The 24,931-nt window shown below is 39.5% G+C and overlaps 1 protein-coding gene across 2 annotated transcripts in view; it reads right to left on the bottom strand.

Annotated features, from left to right (window-relative positions):
• The window catches only part of TDRD3 (tudor domain containing 3), a 104,013-nt gene extending 80,291 nt beyond the window's left edge, over positions 1–23,722 (bottom strand). The window contains exon 1 of one of the 2 annotated variants that reach the window (XM_054069587.1): positions 23,595–23,722. In XM_054069587.1, coding sequence (XP_053925562.1) covers positions 23,595–23,635 — 41 coding nt within the window. In that variant the 5' untranslated portion in view covers positions 23,636–23,722. The remainder of the gene's footprint in view (positions 1–23,594) is intronic. The other variant, XM_054069597.1, reaches the window with a different exon arrangement.
• Between the last annotated feature and the right edge of the window lie 1,209 nt (positions 23,723–24,931).

Raw genomic sequence — 24,931 nt, 5'->3', positions numbered from 1 at the left:
GTGAAACTTCCACATCTTAGTCTTATACTGTCCACTATAACCACAGGAGAGAAACAAAAAATATCAACATTTAAACAGTGAAGATGAACGCCATACACTAACACAAGTATTAATTTAATTTACAAGTGAATATTCCTATGTATCTGCTACTATATTAGCAATGTAACATCGCTCATGACAACAACTCCCAGCATGGTGAGCTACAAAAAGTTCTGCACTAAGCTGCCATACTTTCAGACAAAACACATAAGAATCGTAACAGGGCATGATGTTGCATGGCTTTTACAAATTAAGAAAGTCTATGTTTGTAAAAAAAAACTTTCTTTCTATAAATAGCTTTAGTTTTAGAGGTCTCCTACTTTAAAAAACAAGTAGGAAAAAGAAATTATTAACCAGCAAATAGTACTGAAGAAATCTTGCACATTTTCCGCAGGGAACTGGAGCACTCAAATGCTGAAGAATATACCAAAAATTAACATATTCGAGGAACAAGGATCTTGATATCTTCATGTGGGCAATTCAAAGACCTCTCTATTAAGGTACCTTGCGGTACTATCAGAGACACTATCAGCTTAGACGCACACCAGACTCCTGCATGTGTGTGTGCCATAGCTGCCAGCCCTTAGTCTCAAGCAGCATCAGACGCTTGCCTATTCAGGTAACGTAACTGAGCCCTCCTGCCTACAGGATTTGGCATGTGGCTCACACGGGCACGCAGCCCTCTTCACTTACAATGGAAAAGCAAAGCCTCTGCCACAGCTGCCATCCATAAAAGAGCAATAACAACATTCCTCTACCTCACAAAAGCACTGAAGGGAAAATTGAATTTGAAGTAGGGAGCATTCAGAGACAAAAAGTGGCTATTTTTTTGAGGAAATTTGGAGTCTTTTTAATCAACAACTAAACATTTGAAGCAATACAGTTATTATACATGGCATTCAGGAATACTGCAAAGATGACACACACAAAACCACACTCCTTACTCTATTACCCTCTCCCTGTCCTCCATGGAAAAGGCACAAGAAAAAGCACATTTATTTTATATACAGTGACTTGTTACATCTGTTGCTATAATTAAAAACATAATTAAAAAGCAAAAACAATTAATATTGTCTACCATGGTAAAAAAAATAAAAATCACTGGACTATATTACACATCCATCTTAACTATGGTTAAACAAGCCAGGAAACAAATACGCCTTTCAAAACAGCTCAGTGAAAAAGAACATTTTATGAACTATCACTGACTTTCTGAACTGGGCCTCCAGAACCAAAAGGTAAAACCAGGATTAACTCGTCAAAACCTCCACAGCCTCAAAGGCACAGAGCAAAGGCCAACTTAGATGTAAACAAAAAAGATATATACATACATAATACAGAATCATTTAGGTTAGAAAAGACCTTTAAGATCATTGAGTCTAACCATAAACCAAACACTGCCAAGTTCACCACTAAAGCACATCCCTAAGCACCAAAGCTACATGTCTTTTATACACCTTCATGGATGGTGACTCAACTACTTCTCTGGGCAGAGTGTTCTGAGGTTTGACATCCCTTTCAGTGAAGTAATATTTCCTAATATCCCATCTAAATCTCCCCTGGCACTACTTGAGGCCATTTATTCTCATTCTATAAGTGGTTAATTGGGAGAAGAGGCTGACACCCACCTCACTATAACCTCCTTTCAGGTAACTGTAGAGAGCAATAAGTTACTCCCCTCAGCCTCGTTTTCTCGAGATTAAAATATTCCAGGTCCCTCGTGTGCTCCTCATAAGACTTGTACTCTACCCCTTTGCCAGCGTCACTGCTCTTCTTTGGACATGCTCCAGCATGTGTGTGTGTGTGTATGTATATATGTGCGCGTATATAAAACTTACACAGCTAGAAAAAGGAAAAAGCAATTTGCAACCAAACTAGCACCACCTGAACAGTTCTGATGAGATTCAGTGACCCTCACTGCAGAGGGTAAACTAGATATTTGAATCTGAACGAGTTGCTCTGCTCCATTTGTAATCACCACAGCAATTTATCTTTCTTATCTTGGACACCTAGCTCAGAAAGAGATGAATGGCCTTCTGGAGGTAATTATTTCTGTAAATTTAACAGAGACTTAAGAGTAACCAGCCTTTTAAATTTTAGACAACTAAATTTGGACAGCGAATTAAACTTGTGTCTCCTGTTGGAGCATAACTCCTAGACCACAGATTCGTGACACCAGGCATGAAGACAAGAGCTATACTTTCCAAAGCACAGGCTAAGTAAGGTTCACTCAATATCTGCATGTAACTGCAAGATAGCCCTTCAGTGTGTCAGAAAACAAGATAAAGCCTCTACAAAGTAGGCAGAATAACAACACTAGGAAAAAGGAAAATCTGTCCTCAGAAGGAACCATTAAAAATGCCACAGATTCACAGAATAGTTTGTGTTGGAAGGGACCTTAAAGATCATCTAGTTCCAACCACCCTGCCATGGGCAGGGACACCCCCCACTAGATCAGGATGCCCAAGGGTAGCCTGATATGAATATACGTAATGTATATGTATATACATAATCAAAATCTTCTGAGAATATGAAGAAATCCCATAGGTTTCTGAATATTGAAGAAAAAGTCCCTTTTAGGATGAGCTACACTTGTGCTGCCGACTCTTTTCTCTAATAGGAAAAGATTCAGATACTATGCAGATCGTCTCATAGAGGACTTGCCAAAGAAGTTAACAAATCATTTCATCATCCTTCACAGATGACTGAATTTGTTGGCTCACAAAAATGATGTAGATTGATCCACATGACTTCAAAGAAACTGATACTTCCAACACTAAGTTACTTTCACACCTACAGCACCAATGGTTGCAAGAGATTCCAGAAGTGTGCAGGAGAAAGTGTTAAGTTAGGCAGATAGAATGACATCCCTGATGATGAAATTGCCATCTCCAAGCACACACAGCATCACAACCCTCTCAGCCACCAGCACAGCTGTAGTCAAATTGCCTGCATAGTCCAGCCTAGAATATTTTACCATCAGAAAGTAAATGACTGCCTCAAAATTAAAGAAACAAACATATAACAAGCAAGTAATGCGCGTAATGGTAATGCCTCTGAACATCTGCTAATGCAGGTGTCACCTGTTTTCAGCTATTGTTTTTTCATTGAAGAAACACCAACCTAGATTTCTAGTTGGTGTAACTCAAATTTACAGCAAGTGGTATGCAGCCATTAACAGTAGCAATAATGCAAAAAAATCTTACCACCTCTGCTCTGTTTCACCCTAGGAGCACCATAAAAAAAAAATCTTCCATCTTGCACTGCCTCTCACAATAATCTCAAGTTGATTCTATAACTGCACATTCACATGTAGACAGAAAATTCAGGAGTATAAAAATAAAGCTCTCAGTAATTCATCCATTGGGATATACAGAAAACCTAGAGGTTGCTTTCAATACCTACGTATTACTATACAAAAAATACATTAAAGACACACTACAGTTTCAAAGACAATACCAGAAGAGAGAAAATACAAATCTTAAAGGTCAAACTAAGGTTTCATAAACAGTCTTTTTATGCGTATTTACACACATCATTTTAAGCATAGGCAAGACCATAATCCACATAATCACTCTTATTTTCAATAGCTGCTATTTTCAGTCTACACTAAATAGAAAATTGCACCACCCTTAAGACTTTTCTTTTGTTATTGTTGTTAGGATATTGTCAGCAAAGAACCTAAGTGAATAACATGAAATAATTAAACCTGCCTTCAAAGGCTTCTGTAAGGTGAAATAACACAACCTTCCTTTCACAATATCGAACTAAGCATAGCTAGCTTTTAGTTTCAAGTGGCAACAAGACAAGCATTAACTTTGAATGCCCTGCTTGAAACCACAAGTTTTGTTGTCTGAGTAGTTAGCATTTTCATATAAATATAGAAGTATGCACTGAATAGCATGCACAACAGTCAAACTCCCCACTTCTGAATAACCTAACTCGAGCCTTCCTCATCACTCCACTTCTGTCCCTAGTTGGAATTCCCATCCTTTCATTTCTCAGATGTCTGTATCAGATGCAAAGCAGTCTTTTCTCAATCACCACCCAAAAATAAAAAGACTATCAACAGTCTAGCAGAAAGACTCAATAATATCAGCAAGGAGGCAGGTAGAGTACTTTGCTAACTATGCTCAGACAATGCAAGCTGGCATTTGGCTTGCCATTTTTCTGCTCTGGCAGTATGCATTTTATTAATGTTATGATGCCGGATATACATGCCACAAAATTTCCTTATGTCCTTAAAAGTTCAGAAATATTTCTTGAATATACCAGAACTCTTTAATTCACACTGAACACAGGAAAAAAATTTATATATAGTCAACTAAGAGATCAAATAGAGGACATTTCCCTTTTCCCCTCTCTGTATTCCACTGACAAGCTGTAAATGCCTACCTAAACCACTCGGTAAGATCTTCTGTCTTCTTGTACACTAAAACTGTGCTTATCTTTTATGGGCAACTATTTATTTTGTCTTCACAGATTTAAGGATCTAGTCAATGTCTGCTCAAAAATAAAATTATGTCCCTCACAAGCCCATTTTCATATTCCTCTCCACAAACATGACTGCTCCCATCTCTCAGACATTACTAATAACCCTTTGAAAGGCCAAAAGTCACTGTCTGCACTTGGCAAGACTATTAACACTTTTTACTATCTTGAAGTTAGGTGAAGTTAATGGTTTGGCAACAGAAAATTTGGCTTTCCTGAAGATTGGTCAACTAGCCACGACAGTGCGATTTCATAAATTTGCTTAGTCCATTTGAATCTGTTCAGAGAATTCTTTTTTTAATCAGACTCTTTTCCTGAATGAGGCATCATTTTGTTCTTCCACAACAAGCACAAATCTTTTACTGTGTGTTTTGCCTAACTTCACATGTTTAATCATAGACCCATACCTGCTCTGAGGCTCGATGGATGGAGATATACAAATTGCTGATCTCCATGCAACCATCTGCAGTCACAAAATTCCATGTGAATTCTCATGTTGCAATAAACTGCATAGCAACACAATCATCACAAAGTGATCTTGATTTGAATAAAACTGACGCATGCTGCTCATAAGCCTCAAAACTTTGCTGTGCCTGAAGTAGCTAAACTCTGGCTCCACCTTCTAGAGGCAACATGACAATATATCATCAAAACTTAGATAATACTAAGTACAAGTATATTCACAGCTTCTCCAGTGTTTACAGGTGAAGTGCAGCAATTTGCAAGCACACCACAAGGTGGGAGGTACTGTACAGGGACTGAGACTTGAGGTGCCCAACTTCAACCCTCAACAGCATTTACACACTGTAGCTTTCCCTTGACCAAAATAAAATAATAATAATAATAAAATCTCTTTACACTGCTTACATCACTAAAACTGCAAGCTTCAGTATGAATAAATATAAAAGACTCAGTCAAATAAAGGTGAAAGAAGTGACATAAGGATGAAGAACTAAGCCGGGGAGTGGGGGTGGTAAGTAAACTTGTCTCTGCTTTCTTTTATTATATCACTTCAACTGAGACCACTCCGTTTTCTGCAGTCTGATATTCTTACAGCAGTATTCAGAAAGCATATCCAGAAGGAACGGAGCAACATGAAGTCTATCTTTATTGTTGTAAACAGGTAACTAGTATGACACCCAAATTTGTCAGATAACCCATTGCTTTTTAAAAATGTTTTTCCTCTCCTTTTCTCCTCCTTTTTTTTTTTTTTTTTTTTTTTTTGTCTTCTTGCTTTAGGGTTATTTGACTGGAGTTAATACGTTACAAATGTAGAAATGTGATGAGGAGACCCACGTTCTTGTTATGTGTTCAGTGTATTGCAGATTAAGTGAAACTTAGAATTAACTGCAATTCTGTCATCCTTCATTAACGGCCAAACCACAACCATACCCGGTTACTTCAGGTTCTACTTTCCTTACAAGTTTCACAGACATCTGAATTCCAGTCTACTTCCATCAAAAGTATTAAAAGTTAAACACCTTAATACACACTTGTTCTTTCTTGATCTCTGCCAGGTAAGGGAGGAGGCGGTAGCAAGCAAAACTAATGTGTCAGGATAAATAGAGAAGTTAAATTCCCAACTTCTGCTTTCTAGTTCCCAGGGAGAGGAGAAGAAGATGACCAACTTACAGCTGGGACAAGTCCTGGTGACTCACCATAGAGTGTGGAAAAAGAAAAGAAAAGTTTGCAAAGCAACCATTAGCGCCATCCTCTTCCTTACTTTGAAGACATTGACTCAAATCAAGACAAGATGCACTGAAACTTCCATTTCTATGAAGAGAATCTCCTTCAAAGATTATTCTCCCTAATGCTTTCCAGAATAATTACCTGGCAATAACTGTATAAGCCCTATAAACTAAGTGGTAAGAGAATGACATCCCTCTCAGTCATTTTTATTTTGAATTAATTCTGATATCCTTTCTGCACCTGTTGAAATTTTATCTATCTCAAGTCTTTCAGGAAATGCTCACAACCAACAAGCTTAGTTTTTCCTTCTAAAAACATGAAGTGATTGAAAACACTTTACCGTAGCTTCACACTTTGCTAGGAAAGAATAACTGCAGTGGATAATTGTACAAAGAAAAACATGGTGCACAAAAATTAGAATTCAAATCATAGCACTGCATGAACATTAGCATCCCTTCACAGTTTCAGTGCTAGGCATCTAAGCCTTTGCCAATTCCTTCTGTTGCTCCAAATGTTAAAATACATAGAGACAAAGGGAAAAAACAAAACCCAAACCCAGAGTGACTCACTATGCCTAAGGGGTAATTTGCCTGAGATGCAGAGGCAACTCTAAAGGAAGTTTGATTATTTATAAAACATGGAATAGAGTCAAAGAAGAAAGACTTTTTCACCACAGTGTATATTACGGATTCACAGACAAAGCACTCTCCTGCAGGAAGCACAATACACAGTTTCAGTCCCCAGAGCCTAAATTGATATCCACTTCACCCACACTGAAACACTCAAGCTACTGACCTAACGAGCATAAGGAACAGACAGATACTTTTGCCAAATTTCCTCTCCCTCCTTTTGTATTCACTACTGAGGAAAGAAAACACACTTCACAGATTACATAAACAATTTCACATGAAGTCTAGGTTCTTCATTTTTGTTTTAAGTGAACAAATCCAAAAGTTTTTTAAATGCAGTTGAATTCAATTACCCTCAGAAAATAATGATTATATATCATGCAGTCTGTCCAGCAGCAACGTCACACCAATGAATTCTAATCACGCAGGCCTCTTTCAGCCAAATTTGACAGAGAAACAGAGGTCTCAAAGACGATGGGTTCCTCCAAGTTTCACAGAAATCAGCTGCTGGGTAGAAGCAAGACATACAAATTAGCAGTTGCATTGTGGAAAAGGGAAACAGAGCTTGGCTCTCATCCATTTTGAGCAGCAGCAATCAACTGTTCAATTGAAATGCTCGCCTAGCTCCAAACCAGCCATAACACATGCTGGTGTTTGCCAAATGGAGAGGGACGTGAGAGGAAGCCAAATGTGTTCAGGGGTAGGACAAACTACATGAAGGAAATGAAGACATGATAGTACGCAGGTGTTAGAGAGCACCATGGGCACTGCAGCAGGCGGTCACAGGAGTCAAAGGGGAAAAGTTTACAATATTGCATTTAGCTTTAGACGTGAGGGCACCAGCCTGAGGATAACCCCACTTTCAGATTTCCATAGCTCTGAAAAGCTTATTTTCAGCTTCTCTTTCATTTCATCAATAGAATCAAATAATCATATGATGCTGTGATTCGAAACCATACTACTTATTTTCTTTAATGTAAGTTATTTAAAGTTTATGTCCTAATATCACAATTAGAAACCAGTGAAATCAAGTGTGTGTCACAACATTTAGGAAGTAATATTAAGCTAAACAGTACAGAGTGAAATATACATATATAGAAAAGATAAAATGCACTCTATGTGATGGAGCCCAAATGGAGATAAGACATCTCAAGAGATGACCACCTCCCAGCTGGGAAGTAGGAACTGGTAACACTTATCTGCCATGCAGTAAAACAGGTACATCATTCTCATAGAGAGAGATGGCATGATAAAGCTAACCTTTTTATTCTGCAAGTGATCAACACTGGAATACACCCGTATCCAGTCACTGAGTCTTTAAGAAGCCAATGCAAGCCAAGCCCTACCTCTGGTAACTGCAAATGACTGTTCACACTTACACTTGCTTTTCTACTTACCCAAACTCACAAGTCCATGAGACTAAAAGGCACCAAAGACCACACATTTGCAATTTTGAAACTTGCATGTAATTTATCATACATCATATTTAGCTTAAAAAGCTGTTAATTAACATTTTGAGGGAGGTAGGGAATTGAACAACACCACATCTGTGCCACATGACATTTTCTCAGTCATTTGGTACTTTCCTCTAGAATGACAGAGATTGAACGATATGTTATCTACAAAGTATTTCCCTTCATCTTCCTCCTTCTCCTTGTCCTCGTCAGATCACTTCCTCTCCTAAACTCTCTCTCTTTCAGGATCCTCCGCCTTCCATCTGCCTTTCTTTACTTGACAGTAACAAAGCAGATCAAACACACAGAACACCTTTCTTTTGAAGATTAACTACACAGAATAGGCTTCTTCATCATAAAAAAAGACTGAAGAAGGGATTTAACATATCTGTATAGTTGAAAGTGACATTAAAAGAGAGAAAAAGTGATTGGTTATTCACTGTCTTTAAATTAGCAAGTAAGAAATTCAGCAAACTTAGTAAAAGCATGCTTCACACAGCATGTAAAGTTGATATTCACTATTCCCTGGTTGCTAAAGTTTTATATAGGTTTGAAAAACAGCTCGACATATCTATGCAGAAGAAATTAATCAAGTCCATTTAATATATTGAAAGGAAATATTCAACTGAGGAAACTACTGAAAAAACAATACTTAAAAGCTGGGGTAACATTTTGAGACATCATCTCTGCATTTCCGTCACACTCTCAAGCTTCTCTGCAGACATCAGTTGTCGGGCTTTATTAGAGAGACAGTACTGGGACAGAAACTTTGATCAACACAGCAAGGGACTGTGCAAGATCGTCCACTGTAGAGATCAAGCAAGGAAAGATGTGCATGGGAAATTATTTAAGTTTCTTGGATCTGTAGCGAAGTTACCTCAAAATACCACTCACACGTAAAATGAAGATATCTTTCATCTTTCACTTCAGGCTCCAGTTCATAAATTTGAGAAATGCAAAGTTTAAATAGCTGCCAAACCAAAAAAGGCATTCTAGTAATGGTTCATGTTAAGTACTTCCTATATATCACATTTTCTACAATCAAATAGTATATTACAGTTTTTTCACTACAGATCAGTATAGCTGGTGTGATCAGTTTAGCATAAGCACATTTAAACTATATTAACTTAACCACTTTATAGTTTGAGAGATGCACAACTTTTCGTTAAGAAAAATGTAACAGAAATAATACTCATTTTCTCTCTTGGGAAGGGAGGGTGCAGGGCATGAAGTACTACTAAAAACTGAACTATGAAAGAAGCACCACTGTATCAGTTCCTTGGCTAAAAGGAGCACCACAGAGCTCAAAGATAAGCCTTAAGCCATACCCCTTGCAAACACTGAGGTTGGGAAGTGGTTGGACAGAAAGCAGCTCTGTGGGTTCATGGTGAAGAACACAAACCAGTGTGTGGTACAGCAGTAAAGACTAACACCATAATGTGCTGCATTAACAATAATGTAGCCAGCAAATCACTTCCCCTTTGGAGCTAGCCCTGCTTTGAGCCAAGGATGGGACTAGATGGTCTCTCCAGAGGGTGTCCAAAATTAACTTATTTTTTTATTTATATTTTGAGAATCTCAAAAAAAGTAAAATTGGGGATCTTGATATGAAGTAATTCCCAAAAATACTTTCTCAAAGTATATAATTTTGTGCATTTTTTCCAGTAAGGATACTTAAAACTTGGCTTATTAAGACTGGAATACTTACAATATTCATACATAAGTAACAAAAGGCTAAATTTTTCAGGAGATAGAGTATAATTTCGATCATTTTTTATCACCTAACTTAGCTTATCAACTGTACTCACGAAGGCGACTATTAATTTCTCAATTCAAGCTCTAAAATCTTGATTTTACTAACACTGAGAAACAGCACTGAACCATAAAACTACAAAATGAAACCTGGAAACATTATTAAAAGGTATTTTGTTATTAAAGGATGAAAACATATCAGTGTCAAAGACCTGGACTACTTCTGCTTCAAGACACTTTGTATTAATTTCATAGAAACATAGAATCATAAAATGGTTTGAGTAGGAAGGGACCTGTAATAGAAGCTTAAAATCCCCGGTGTCTGCTGACTCACAAATCAAGATGCTACACAAATACCTCCAGTAGCACTTGAAATATTTAAAACTAGAATTTTACAACTAACACAAAGTCCCCTAGAGTAGCTGCTTCAGTGAGTACTAACAGAATTGGTTCTAGTGTTTTAGCTAAAAAAAACACATAACTTTTGAAGACACCACACACCCAATCAACAAAAAAAAAAACTTACAACCTGCTCAGAAGAGAATAATGAAAGTAACTACTTACTATCAAAAAAGGTAGTATATGCAATAACAGAAGATGCCAAAAAAAATTTCTTTTATAGTTGTGATCACCAATGCTCTAAATACAGACATACCTATTACTATAACTGCATAATTTTAACTCAGCATAGCAATTTTTTTTAAGAGGGAGAAGTTATTTTCAACCATGCAAAAGTGGACAGTTCCTTTTTATTCCACTTCATGCTAAAATTGGCCATTTCAACAGGTGTTCAGAACTAGATCTATAACACGTTTATTTAAAGAAAACCCAACACTCAAAGTAAGAAAGATACAGGCATGCATACTCATGCAATGTAAAAGAAAACACACTCAAACTAAGACATGTTTATACTTAATTATTTGAGAAAACCTACAGCTACAGAAACTCACGTATTTCTAAAACTGAAAAATACTACTGCCATCTGTTAAAGGGCTTCCAAGAATTATTTCCAAGCTGCAGTTCAACAGCCACACATGAGCTAAAGAAGTCTCATTCAACCACCGATCTACAGGCAAGCACAGGTCTGTGAAAAACACAAAGCTGATCGGTCAAACTACTGCAAAACCAAGTCAGGTATCCGTAAGTGCAGTTTGAATGTGTTTGAACACGCAACCAGGAGCATACTTTTCCAAACTGACAGTAAATTTTATTAAAACGCTTGTAGCTATAGCGGCAAAGTTTTACTAGAGCAAATATTTTTTCCATGTTCATAAGAATTAAAAGACTGGTTTGCACAAGAGAAAACCTGCGCTGCACTTCACTGCTACTGCTATAAACAAAGCATAAAAAAGAAACAAGGTTAGACTCCAAATTATGTTCCCTTTCCTATGGTGTACTTAAACATTCTTTGAAATAACAGCTAAAAATCGAGTGCTCAAGAAGTTCCTTCACTACTAGGCTATATTTTCATATTCTCTTGTTTAATCAATATTTTCAATTTAGTATTCTACTATTGAAGGCTCAGGAAGATGAAGGATCTACATTACGGGCTGTAATGTTTCTGCTATGAATCTAGGCCATTAGATTAACAAAACTCAACATATCGAGCATTAAAAGCACTGCAAATTTTTGTTCCTTCATTTGGTCATTCCACAGGGTTTTTTTCCAGTTTAGCCAATACTTAAAAATTAATTTCTGAAACGTATGCAAGAAAAGTTTCAGGCCAATTTGACAGAGACACCACCAGCCACTTTAAAAATAATAAATTATAAATTGTTACATGCTTTGCTGAGTGACACAAAAATGTTTTGAAATCATTATAAGCTACATATTCAAAAACAACTTTGACTACTACACAAACCTAAACTAGTTTAGCTTAAAATATTAAATATACACACTGAGGCAACCACTTCCTTCTTTTACTCCGATTTTCATAGTTACAAACAACCAAATTTGACATTATATCAAAAAAGATAAAACATTGCAAACAGCACTGCAATGAAAATTCAGAGGAATTTTGCAAGTACTTACCACAAAGCAGAACTCCAAGATGTTTCTTAGACTAGCTGAATGGCAACTCTCAAGTCTAACAATAATTATATGTGTATTACACAAATTTATATATATGTTACATCTGAACTAAGAAACAGAACACCATAAAGGTTTTTAAAGCCAAGAATCAAGATTATGCTCCTCATTAGAAGAGCAACGAAGCTGGTGAGGGGGCTGGAGAACAAGTCTTACAAGGAGTGACTGAGAGAGCTGGATTGTTTAGCCTGGAGAAGAGGAGGCTGAGGGGAGTCCTTATTGTTCTCTACAACTACCTGAAAGGAGGTTGAGGATAGGAGGGAGCTGGCCTCTTCTCCCAAGTGACTGAGGACAGGACAATGGGGAATGGCCTCAAGCTCCGCCAGGGGAGGTTCAGGCTGGATATCAGAAAAAGTTTTTTCACAGAAAGAGTCATCGGGCACTGGAACAGGCTGCCCAGGGAGGTGGTTTAGTCACCTTCCCTGGAGGTATTTAAGGAATGCGTTGATGAAGTGCTTAGGGACATGGTTTAAGGGAGTGTTAGGAATGGTTGGATTCGATGATCCAGTGGGTCCTTTCCAACCTGGTGATTCTATGATTCTATACATTCTATTTGGAAAGTAAAGCAATTAATGGCTCATATTTTTCACATAAAGATTGTTTCAGCATTCCTGAGAAGCTCACTACTTCAACACAAAATATGCGTTACTATTCTGGAACCTCTTTTAGAATTCAACACCTCTGCTTTGTATTTAGAACTGTCTTGGACTCAGGATCACGGTTTATCAAATAGAAAAAGTATGTACTTGAAACCTCCAAGTAAACTTAATTGCCCTGATGCCTTTTAAAGTTTCACCCGCTCCCACTGTATAATGACCCTAACAGTAATTATAGTAACATCAACCAAACTGAAGAGCAAAGTGCCTCCATAATAAATGGCAATTTCTATTTCTATTGTTCTATGAAGTAATACTATGTAACAATATAAACTAGCTGTTGAATGTTGCATTTTCCCCATTCACTATACTGCCCTCAGTACCAGAGGTAAATAAAAGTGATTTCATATCTTCAGAGAATGAGAAAATGATGCTATTAATGCACTTGGTAAAGCTCCTAGATAGCACATACTTTTAGCCCATATTTTAATTGTGTATCCAGACATAAGCATTTAAATATTGAGATAACAACATACTGTATATTGCAACAGTAAAAGAGTGGAACTTCAGCATATTGAAAAAAAAAAGTTAACAACTACTTAATAGGAGAGATTTAGTGACAAGTACACAGACTGCTATCCAGCAGTAATAGCAGTAAAGCACAAATGTCAAACTCTTCCAGATAACACAGTGATAGGCCCCAGATAACCTCACTAACTCAAAAATTTGGCAAGACAAGCTTTCAGTAAGTAGCACTGCTGTAATAGAGTAGACACTAGTTACAGGCCCTGTAGTCAGAAAGCACTGGACAAGAGCTCTTGCCCGCTTTGCTCAAAAAGATTTGCTGCTTCATGATTCACAGCAGGCCACAGCAATTCAGCATATAAAAGTCACAAGAACTGAGAGGACTTTCTTTCTTAATCTAGTGAAATACATTTTTTTTTTTTTCCTCAGATACAAGCAGTCAATACTGTTTCTCACTCATATTTCCCCAGGAAAATGCTGGCAGCCACCTTAAAGCAGTAAAGTGAACACAAACACTCTAAGAATAGGGCCATGCCAAAGACAGAGCCGCCACACCACTGAATGTATCTTGAAGCTGTCTCAACACACACGTCTTTTTCTCCTCTGGCTTTCCTCAACAGCTCTATCTCAGACGTGACGCAGCACTAGAAGCTCCTAGCAGTTCCTAGAGCACTATGAGACAAACAACAGGAAAGAAAAAGCCAGCCTTGACCACGCTCCCCAGAGAGCGCGCTTCGACAAAGATGTGATTTCAGCAGACTTCTCCAAGTAAGTGTTCACTTGCTGTCAGTTAATGCCACCACTCCCGTTTCTAAAACTTATGCTACATTTCTCAAAGTGAAATACTCAAAATGATGCCAGTGTAAGAATGCCCACTGTGCTTCAATTACATACCAGTGTTATAAGATTATTTAGACCAGTAGCTTTCCTTTTCCTTCAATGTACAAAGCAGCTCAAAGGTTGCACAACAGTCCTAAAGCTGTCCAGTCTTCCTGAATTCTGACACCTCACAACTACACATTACAGTAAGTACATAAAATGTGATTAGAAGCATTCACATACTGTTCATCCCCCAGAGAGCTTTTGTCTTCTTTCTGTCAGCTGTAATAGGATTACTGTTATTGGAATTAAATATCATCCTTTTCCTCTAAAGAAGGAGAAAATGTGCTACTCTTGAAAATAAGAATATGCACAGCTTGGAGAATCAGTCTTAAATTTATTTTAATCATATTGTCATGAATCTATGAAAAAATAGCCAATGTATAGGCTATTTAAAATCTAATGTTTCTAAGCATAGTTTTAGTAAGTTAAGCTTCAAACTTCATACTTCTACATACTCATACATGTATTACTTGTGATATGAAAATAGCACCTCACTCCAAAATCACCTCCTACCTCATCAGCTTGCTGCTCAGAGATTATGGGTCTGGGGAGTGTGAGAATGTAGAGACTTAAGAGAGGAAAAAAACCTTGTCTGTCTCATGAGCTTCCTAACGATTTCAGAATGCCAAATCTTTGCAAACGGCTTTCTCCTGAGACCTGGTTCATCTATATCCAAGTTCTATTCCAAAAGCCTCGAACTGCAACCTTCTAGAAGGTACAGGCTTTCTAACTAGTAATTTAAATGTCCAGGAACACAGAAGTTTAGAACATACCTACTTGTAGGTATTTGTAAGAATTGTAAGAATACTGACCATCACGATCACGTAGACCTCTTCAACACACTGATGCTTTGCTCTTTCATTGGGAAGTTAATTTGGGTTTGTTGGAAAAGGCAAATAAACACGCACTCTGTTTATGCAGGGCTCCACCCTGCCCAAGTCTTTTGTTCTCAAATTCCTACCAAAATCACCTTCTTAAACGATCCACTCACAGTATACTTAGAAGTAGAACTTGTGGGAGGGAAGAGGTAAATCAGCCCAAAATGGTCAATCACAATAATGTAACAAGTTTTACTCATTCGCCTTATTTTGGTGATGAAACCAACTAGCTTACCAACAGATAAACTGATAGAAAATATTATCAAGTCCAGCAGACACCTCCATCTCAGAGATAATGTGCACTGTTCAAGACTGTTAGTTGAAGACCATAGGGACAAAAAGAGGCAGTAGGAAGGAAAGTACTATGCTCCCAAGTCAAACACATTACGTGACACTTGTCCTAATAAAGAATCTGCATCTCAAAAAGACAGCAAAGCCAGTGAATTATAAGGCCAAGGATATAACTTCTGAAACAAGACTAAACACATTTGAAACCTCCAAGGACTCTAAAAAGGAGACTAGTTATGGAAAGCCTACAGTCTTGTACAGAACTTATCGATTGGAGAAAATCAACTTGAGGCACACTATAGCAAGAAAAGTAAGGCCACTGAATAAGTGGGTGTTAAAAAAAGGTCTGTGACAATTTAAAGGACTTACAGCTTTAGATGTGTTGCAAGTAGACTAAGCTTTTTTCTTTTCCTCTTTCTTCTTCTTTCCTTTTTTCTTTTTTTGAGTAAAGGGTTCAGAGTAGCAACATCTTCAACCTAAGTTGCAACAATTCTATAAATCAAGGACGTCTTATACTAGTGCTTCAGCTTCCCAGTAGATTATTCAGAGAAACCAGCAGGTGAAGTCCGCGTGACTAAAGATGATGCACAAATCAACCTGAAATCTGGCATAACAAGACGAAAGAAAGCCTCTCCCAGCAACTAGTAAAACTTGGAAGCCGAGTTGCAGTAAGGCAGTGGAAATCACAGCTGAGACTGAGTGCATCAGGGTACTGTCACACTTGCTTTGCCTCTTCTCTCTGTCTTGTTTCCAACAGTCGTCCCCAAATTCTCACTTTCTCTCTTCCCTCACCTCCACTCAAGAGAAGAAAACTCTTTCTTCATCAGAACTACAGTCTGGAGACTGCTAGTTAAAAATAAGAAGATAAATACTGCTTTTACTTATGCAATCTAGGTCTATCTAACACTGTTCCCTTTTTTCAAGGGTGGCCAGAAGCAGATGATTCAGGTAAAGAATGTAAAATACAACAAATATCCAGAAATAGTTGCAGTAATTCCTAGCTCTCAGCCATTTTAGAGCTGGTAGTCCAATTCTATTAAAAAGTTCAGTATTCAGTGCATCTATCTCTACCCAACTTTGTCTAATTACAATTTTAACCCACTTATATTTTTCTGCTCCACAACATCACACGGTAATTTAGTTCTACAATTTAATAACACATTGCTTGTAAAGCTACTTTAGCTATCATCAGGTAGCAGGTTTAATTCACTGGGCGGCCTAATTCTTGTCTTAAGAAAAAATACCTATTCTTGCTTTTTAGTCATCATTACTGCATGATCTATGGATTTTATAGACCTCTTTAACCTCTCCTCTTATTATTCTGTTTTCCTGGCTGAAGATCTTCATTTTCCCAGCATAAAGGATCTTCCACACCGCTCATCCACTTATTCACTGTCTATGAAATCTTTGCTGTGCCAGAGTGATTACATCAACGCACACTGTTAATGATTTGAACTCACCATTAATATACATAATAATCTAACAATTATTTTATTCTTTGTGAACAATACCCAACAACTTCCCAATCACTGCCTTTTTCTGAGTAAGTATCGTTAGTGAATTTAGTGCTCATCAGTTTGTATGTAAAAGCACTAGGCAATGGTATCATAAGAATTTGCTGTAGTTCCTCAAGCAGTTCAGATTTTACCAGTCCTCATAAATCAACAAACTACTACGCTGCCACAACACTAGCATTCTTTAAGACTATTTTTTAACACGGTGAACCCCTAGATCCCAACAGATATCTACTGGTAACATTTTTCTCTCATGAAGTAGTCATTGAATTATCTAGTTTCTCACCTTTCAACCAACTGTACTAATACATAGGATAATCTTTTAACCTTGGAAAATAAGGACTTTGTTGAGATCCTTGATTAAACACTCTTCCCACTTTCCAAGCAGCCCGCTACTACCTTCGGCAAGTGCTCTCTAATTCTACTGTTCCAGCATTCAGTGAGCAATAATATTCAAGAATTTGGTGAATAAAGCTTCTACTTTCACCTGATGTACTGCCTGTAGATTACGTAAACCTACGTCCTTATTTTATCTGTCCTGCTTTGCATCTTTTTAACTATTAATCAGAGCCTTAAACTAGCTTTCTGTAAAAGCTGTGATGAATCCATTTGATACCAGTCGTTACCACCTAGCATCTTCTTAAAAAAAATACTTGAAAAAAATATAGTATCTATTAGTTTTTTTGGCTTGTTTCCTTTAATGGAAACTAAAACACTGGACCTTCTCTGCTCCTCCAGAGTGAAAACGACATAAGGAATTCAGTTTCTAACTAGCCATTACCCATCACCCAGCAAGAACACAAACTGATCAAACCATTCAGTATGGGATACACTCAAACAAACAAACAAAGCAAAAATGCAGCATTTTGGTTTGTACTGGCACTTTGACACTTCACAGAACCAACCAAACTCCACAAACTAACATGCATCACAGAAGGAGTTTCAAGCCCATCAAAACAGGTTCATCTCTCCCATGGCTAAGGTGCATCTTGTATGTGGCCTGGGTTTGCTCCACATGCAAGGACCAATTTCAGCAGAGCTTTCCAAAGACACTTCAATGGAACAGCAAAAGAACATGCAGGAAGAGCACATCCTCTTGAAGAATCCTGGAACTGACTGACGAATTTCTGCTGCGCACTTAGAAAGAGATGTTAGAGTCACCCCTACATTTCCAGAAATGCACCTGCTTTTGCTTTACAGCTTGGATCACAATTAGTCCTACAACAGAACAAGGTTGAACAGACCAATCTTAGAACTAAGTCACCCAGCATGCAGCACATTACTTGTAGAAATAGCTAAAGTTCAGTTTAAAAGTTTGGTATACATCAACCATAGAGTTACCACTTAAGAAGTCTATAAAATCAGAATTACATTGATATAAGGGCTTTCTCAGGGATTACTAAGCAGTATTCTTTTGTTTCCAAACTTCCAAACAACCAGTGCAATTCCAATTCTTCTTAATTTCTGGGAATAACTTTTCATGGTAGGAACATTGTTTACATAATCTCCAAAATATGTGAAGTTTTACAAGATTGTATATTTTTGTTATAGCCTTGCTATTTTTTAAGGCATCACACATTGCAATTAAAAAAATCTCTACTACTTGACAAGGAATGGCGATGGATACTTAGTTGTACTAAAAATTCTTTAGGTATCCCGTTTGCATGTCTTGCATTCCCAGAGTCAGAGATCAATTAATAACCTGACCACAGACTAAACCTGGAGTGGGACATGGCATACTGTTCATTTTTGACAATGCATAGGCATTTTCATGTCATAAATTCACAAGTTCTGCAAAAATGTAGGACACCGAAGAGGTCCTGGCTTGTCACTGAAGAGGTTCTCATAAAATACCACCTCAGAGACTTACAAAAAAAATAAAATAAAATAAAAAAATCTGTTGAAGTGTCCTGCTATTCACTGTTCACATAACAAAGACGTATTCTGTAGTCCTTCTGGATTTCATTTCTAATACAAAAAATGGATTCAGTAACTTGAATTCAATAACTTGATTCCATAACTTCCATTAAGGTCTGTATCTTAATGGGAACACTGGAAAATCGTTTCCAAAATTCATGAAGGTAATTAACAATACAAAAAGGTAATTCTCTCTACCTCTTTTGTTTTCCTCCTAAGCATCCCATAATTAAATAAAAAGTTAACACACAAGTTCTGTTCTAAGAGAGAGTATCTTTTTCACTGCAAAGTAACATAAACAGACTTCATCCCATCTCTAAAGTCAGAACCAATACCTCATTCCAAAGTACAGTGTAGTGCATAACAAAAAAAACTGACTCAAAAACTGCATACTTTTAAAGATAGCTGCAAGAATACCTCTTCACAAAAACTACAATTCTGCATGCAAACTACAGGGGTCTTTCACCCATTTTCATTAAACACCACCACAAAAAAAAAGAAATAATGCTCAGCATTAGCTACCACTGCTCCAGTTACCAGGTAGGGCAACTTCATCCTTCAAAAGGTGATAAAAATATTGGTACACTGAAACAAGCTTAAAAGGCAAACTCTACAAATTTCCAGTCAATTTTACCATGAATCACTCTCTTACAATACCTAGTTGGAAAACATATATATAACTACTATATTACATTAACTACACCACGTTAGTGTTTTACTTGAAAAATAACTTTACTTCTAATTGCAGAAGTTCATATAAAAAAGTGTCTATATGAACTCTTGTTGCCTTCTAAGTTATAAGAAAGTTATTGTAAAAAACGCCAAGTGTTGTTTCTGCAGTTTAAGCAGGGGCAGATTTGAATACATAAACTCAGCTTCATTTCTGTACTAGGAAACATGCTATTCTGACATGTGGTAACAGCAACAGTGGCAACATTATTTAACCACCAGTGTCCTCAAGCATAGTCGAAACATACTACCTTAAATACCACTGAAGGCTTAACTTATACCTGTGTTAAATGACTTAAAGATTTAATAATAATATGATAAAAGTCATAAGCATAAAAGCAAGAGCAAATCAGTTGAAAGCAGGTTACTTGGTTCTTTTAAAGATGCATGAACACTTAACTAAATAAATTTCTGAAGCATTATTACTTTTTCCACTCCACCTCACATTCCTCAAAAGCACACACATTAATCTACCCCTCCTTCACACCACCCTTCCCAGTGCAACCAGGCTGAGGCATAATTCCAGTGGACCTAATAATCAGCCCACTACTTGCTTGACCATTTTTCAGTGCCTGTGTTTGGGTCACACCTTGCAGTATCGCAAGAATAACAAATATTTATAGCCATTCAGTGGTATATGCCCCCAAGGAGAGAGGCAAACAGCGCAGAATAACACATCATTTCAGAGGCACCTCATATTTGTACTGCCAAAACCTGAAAGCCATTTACCAATGGCAGCCATTCAACCAACAAAGTAGTATAACAACTAAGAATTAAAAAATGTGTGATAAAATTTGGCATATGCAACAGAAAGCAAAAAAACAATAAAAATAAAAATTACTTTTATGGAAAACCTTCTCCTTTACATAAAGTATGGAAGAGGAAGGGGGTGAATTTCAAGTTGCAGTCAAAATTTCCATTTAAACAAACTCATGTTATCAAAATTGGCCTAAATACTTATGATTCTTTCAATTCACCAATAGCCAGGACTCACGGGACTGTGTACTTTAGAACTGCTTAGAACAGTGTTTTTGAAACATACCTGCTTATCCAAGAAGCTGACCTAAAGACACTATTTTTCTCAATTTGGTTAGTATTGTCACAAAGTAATGCTGTAAAAGGTAGGTAAACACTATAAAAGGGTATTATCTAACACAGTGTAAACAGTTGGTCAAGAGAGATGCTCATCCCACAGCATTCAGCATCGGTGTAACCTCACTTTGAGTGCTGTATGCACACTTTAAGGATGTGCAGCTACTGGAATGTGCCCAGAGAAGGACAACAAACCCAGTGAGGGGGCGAGAAGGCATGTCCTATGAGAAGTGGATAAGGACTTTGGGCTTGTCAATTTTGGAGAAAAAGAAGCTGAGAGGCAACCTCATTGCTCTCTACAGCTTCATTAGAGGGGAATTGGAGAGGAGGGTGCTGAGCTCTTCTGCCTAGTCTCCTGTGTTAGGATGTGTGGTATAGTTCAAAGCTGTGCCAGGGCAGGATTAGACTAGACATATTGGGAAGCATTTCTTTATCTAGAGGGTGGTCAAACATTTCAATGGGCTTCCTAGAGAGGTGGTCAATGCCCCAAGCCTGTCAGCGTTTAAGTGAGATTTGCACAATGCCCTTAACTTGTTTTAAGTTTTGGTCAGCCCTGAATTGGTAAGGCAGCTGGACTGGATGATCAATGTACGTCCCTTCCAACTGAACTGAGCTATTCCATTCTACTCTACTCTAGTCTACACCATAAGACATCTGTTTTACTCTTTTTACAACCTGGCCATACACAAAATCACAGTCTAGCAGAACCACTAAGTTAAAGGGCAGCATAGAAATATCCCCACACAAAAATAACAATGCTTCTTGTGATTTGAACAGTTTCCCTAAATTACAACCAAAGTAAGTTGCATTGTGTTTTGATAGTTAGCACTGAGTTTTGGTGAAAGATGTGTTAGTAGTTAAGTAAAAAAGACTAAGTGTTGACTAATAAGTTAATTACATTGATCAATTAAAAAAAAAAAAATCAGCTTCCAGTCAACAGTGCCAAAACACCCCTAGGCTAGAAAACGAGACGCAGAGTTTGCACTAGGTATTTAAAAAGCACGAGCACAGTGAAACACAGTGTTCCAAAGCAGACATGGTGTGTCTGACAGGGCTGACTAGGAAATCACAAATAACTGGGTTCAAGCCTCATGTGCATATTTACCCTACTTTAGCTCCACTTTTCCCATCTTATCTTCCTTGCTGAAAGGGAGTAAAGCGTAATTAAAAACAATAAAACTATTGGAAAGCACCAGGCCTCCTAGCATACACTTGTGCTGCCAGCCAGCTGGGACAGGCCTAGGGAAAGGTGGGGAGGTGAACTGGATGCAGGCGGGTGGCAGCACAGCCTTGGCTGGCCCTGCAGTGATACCAAAACTGCCAGCAAATAAACTCTCTAAGACTTGTTTTGGAGCTTTAGAAAGCAAGCACTCTTTACCAGGCCTGGGCAACCTGAGGGAGTGATCTCCATCAATCATGTGCAGTGAAACAAAAGCTGGTTACAGAACATATTTCCCACTTACATGCATATGGATAAATTTTCCCAGAAATCTTATACATATTCTATTACTTTCCAAGGACTAATTTTAATGTTATGATGAACTTCACAACAGTCAAATCTCTTGCTCATTTGGAGCTGGCTCCAGCTCTCTGTCTGGCCTTGCATTCGAGATAGGGAAAGACTGCAAACAGGTAATTATAGAAAGAGACACATCAGCATATATAATATTTAACACAAGACATAACAGTGCCTGGAAAAACACGATTTGAAGTAAACATAGGATCATAGAATTGTTTGGATTGGAAGGGACCTTAAAGATCATCCACCTCCAACCCCCCTGCCATGGGCAGGGACATGACTCACCAGACCAGGATGCTTGAGTTCCCATCCAACCTGGCTTTGAACACTTCCAGGAACGGGGCATCCACAACTTTCTTGGGCAACCTGTGCCAGTGTCTCACCACCCTCATCATGAAGAATTTCTTCCTAATGTCTAATGTAAACCTTTCCCTCTCCAATTCAAAGCCAAAACATGCTATAAGGAAAACATGCTATCAGCGGGGCACTCAGTCTAACTTTCAAAAAAATACAGTTAACTTGAGTGAATTCAACTCTACTTTGGCTTAAAATGAAAATATTCCACTTTTTGCAACAGTAACTACTTTTGGTACCACACGGCCTCCAGGGAGGGTTGGGACCAAAGGGGTCAGGGTGCCTCTCTCCACAGGGTCCAAGTGCAGCTCTCCTCGCCGGGCACAAAGCTGCTCCAGGACCAAGTGCCCGGGGCAGAGCTGCTCCTGCTTCCCGTGGGCACCACGATGGGCTGGGAGCAGGAGCTGGAATGTCCCCTCACCACTGAACGGCTCAGAAACAGAAGAAAACCACATGTACACCCCTCCAACTCCCAACACACACATCCACGGTGCACACACGCTCCTCCAGCCCTCAATGCATGCACACACACTTCTGACCACCGACGTGCACTCCTCCAACCCTCAACCCAGGCACCCAACCTCCGACCCTCGACGCACGTACTTCCAACCCCTGACACATGCACACACTTCCAGCCCTCGACACACACTCCTTTGCTCCTCGACGCACAGACGCGCCTCCGACCCACAACACACACCTCTCCAGCCCTCGACACATGCACCTCCGACCTTCCGGTACCTGAAGGGCTACTAGGAAAGCTGGGGAGGGACTGTACACAAAGGCTTGTAATGACAGGACGAGGGGGAATGCACATAAACTGGAGAGGGGCAGATTTAGACTAGTAATTAGGAAGAATTTCTTCACTATGAGGGTGGTGAGGCACTGGCACAGGTTGCCCAGGGAAGTTGTGGATGCCCCATCCCTGGAGATGTTCAAGGCCAGGCTGGATGGGGCCTTGGGCAGCCTGGTCTAGTGGGATGTCCCTGCCCATGGCAGGGGGGATGGAACTGGATGATCTTTAAGGTCCACTCCAGCGCAAAACACTCCATGATCCCACGGCCCTCGACATACGCCCCCCCGACCCTCGACACCCCGCGCCCGCTCGGAGCCGCCCGGAGCCGCCCTGACCCCGCACGGCCCCCGCCGCCCCGCACTCACCACCCCGCCTCGCACAGCGCCGCCCGCGCCCTGTCGGCCATGGCGGGGCCGCTGTTTCCCCGCGCTCGGGCCGGGCCGCTCTCGGGCGGGGGAGGGAGCGCCGCGGAGGAAGGGGCGGAGGTGGCGGCGCAGGCACAGACGAACAAAACCCGCGACCGGGGAAGAGGGAGGCGGCGGGGGAGGGCGCCCTGGCTGACTGAAGCCGGTGCCGCCATGGCGGAGAAGGGCAGGAGTGAGGGCGAAGAATGACGGGATCGTAGAGGAGTTTGGGTTGGAAGGGACTTTGAAAATCGTCCAGTTCCAACCCTCTGCCATGGATAGGGACACGTCCCATTAAATCAGGCTGCCCAACGCCGTATCCAGCCTGGCCTTGAACTCCTCCAGGGATGGGGCATGCACAGCTCCTCTGGGTAACCTGTGCCAGTGCCTCACCACTCTCATCGTGAAGAAATTCTTCCTTATGTCCAGTCTAAATCTGCTCCCTCCAAGTTAAAGCCATTCCTCCTCATCCTATCACTCCATCTCTTTGTAAATAGTCCCTCTCCAGCTTTCCTGTAGCCCCTTCAGGTACTGGAAGGTCGCTATAAGGTGTCCCCGAAGTCTTCTCTTCTCCAGGCTGAACAACCCCAACTCTCTCAGCCTGTCCTCATACAGAGGTTCTCCAGCCCTCTGATCATCTTTGTAGCCCTCCTCTGGACCCATTCCAACAGCTCCATATCCTTCCAGTACTGGACATAGTATTCTACATGAGGTCTCACGAGAGAGGAATAGAGAGGCAGAATCACCTCCCTCGACCTGCTGGTCACACTTCTTTTGATGCAGCCCAGGATACGGTTCGTCTTCTGGGGTGTGAGCGCACATTGCCAGCTCATGTTGAGCTTCTCATTGACCAGCACCCCCAAGTCCTTCTCTGCAGGGCTGCTCTCAATCACATCATCCCATCTTGTATTGAAACAGGGGATTGCCCTGACCCAGGTGTAGGACCTTGCCCTTAGCCTTGTTGAACCTCAGGAGGTTCTCAGAGGCCCACTTCTCCAGCCTGTCCAGGTCCCTCTGGATGGCATCCTGTTCTTTTGGTGTGACAACTGCACCACTCGGAGGAGGCAGTGGAGGTCAACTGGGGCCTGTGAACCCCTTCAGGCTGAGAGGGACACCATAGGAGCCTTTCAGTAGCTGAAGGGTGTTTTTTAGAAAATATTTAATCTCTAAATAATGCTGTCGCTAATAACATTGTGTAGGAAAAGAGTCTCCTGCAGGCCCTAAAAGCCAGTCTCGGAGATAAGGAGAGATTTTTAACCTTTAGAGTGACAAGGTGTGAAAAGCTGTTCTGTGTTTCT

The sequence above is a fragment of the Cuculus canorus genome, chromosome 1 (assembly GCF_017976375.1).
Source record: "Cuculus canorus isolate bCucCan1 chromosome 1, bCucCan1.pri, whole genome shotgun sequence".
Classification (NCBI taxonomy): Eukaryota; Metazoa; Chordata; class Aves; order Cuculiformes; family Cuculidae; genus Cuculus; species Cuculus canorus.
Note: the sequence above shows the minus strand (reverse complement) of the source record. Positions and strands in the feature narration are given on the sequence as shown.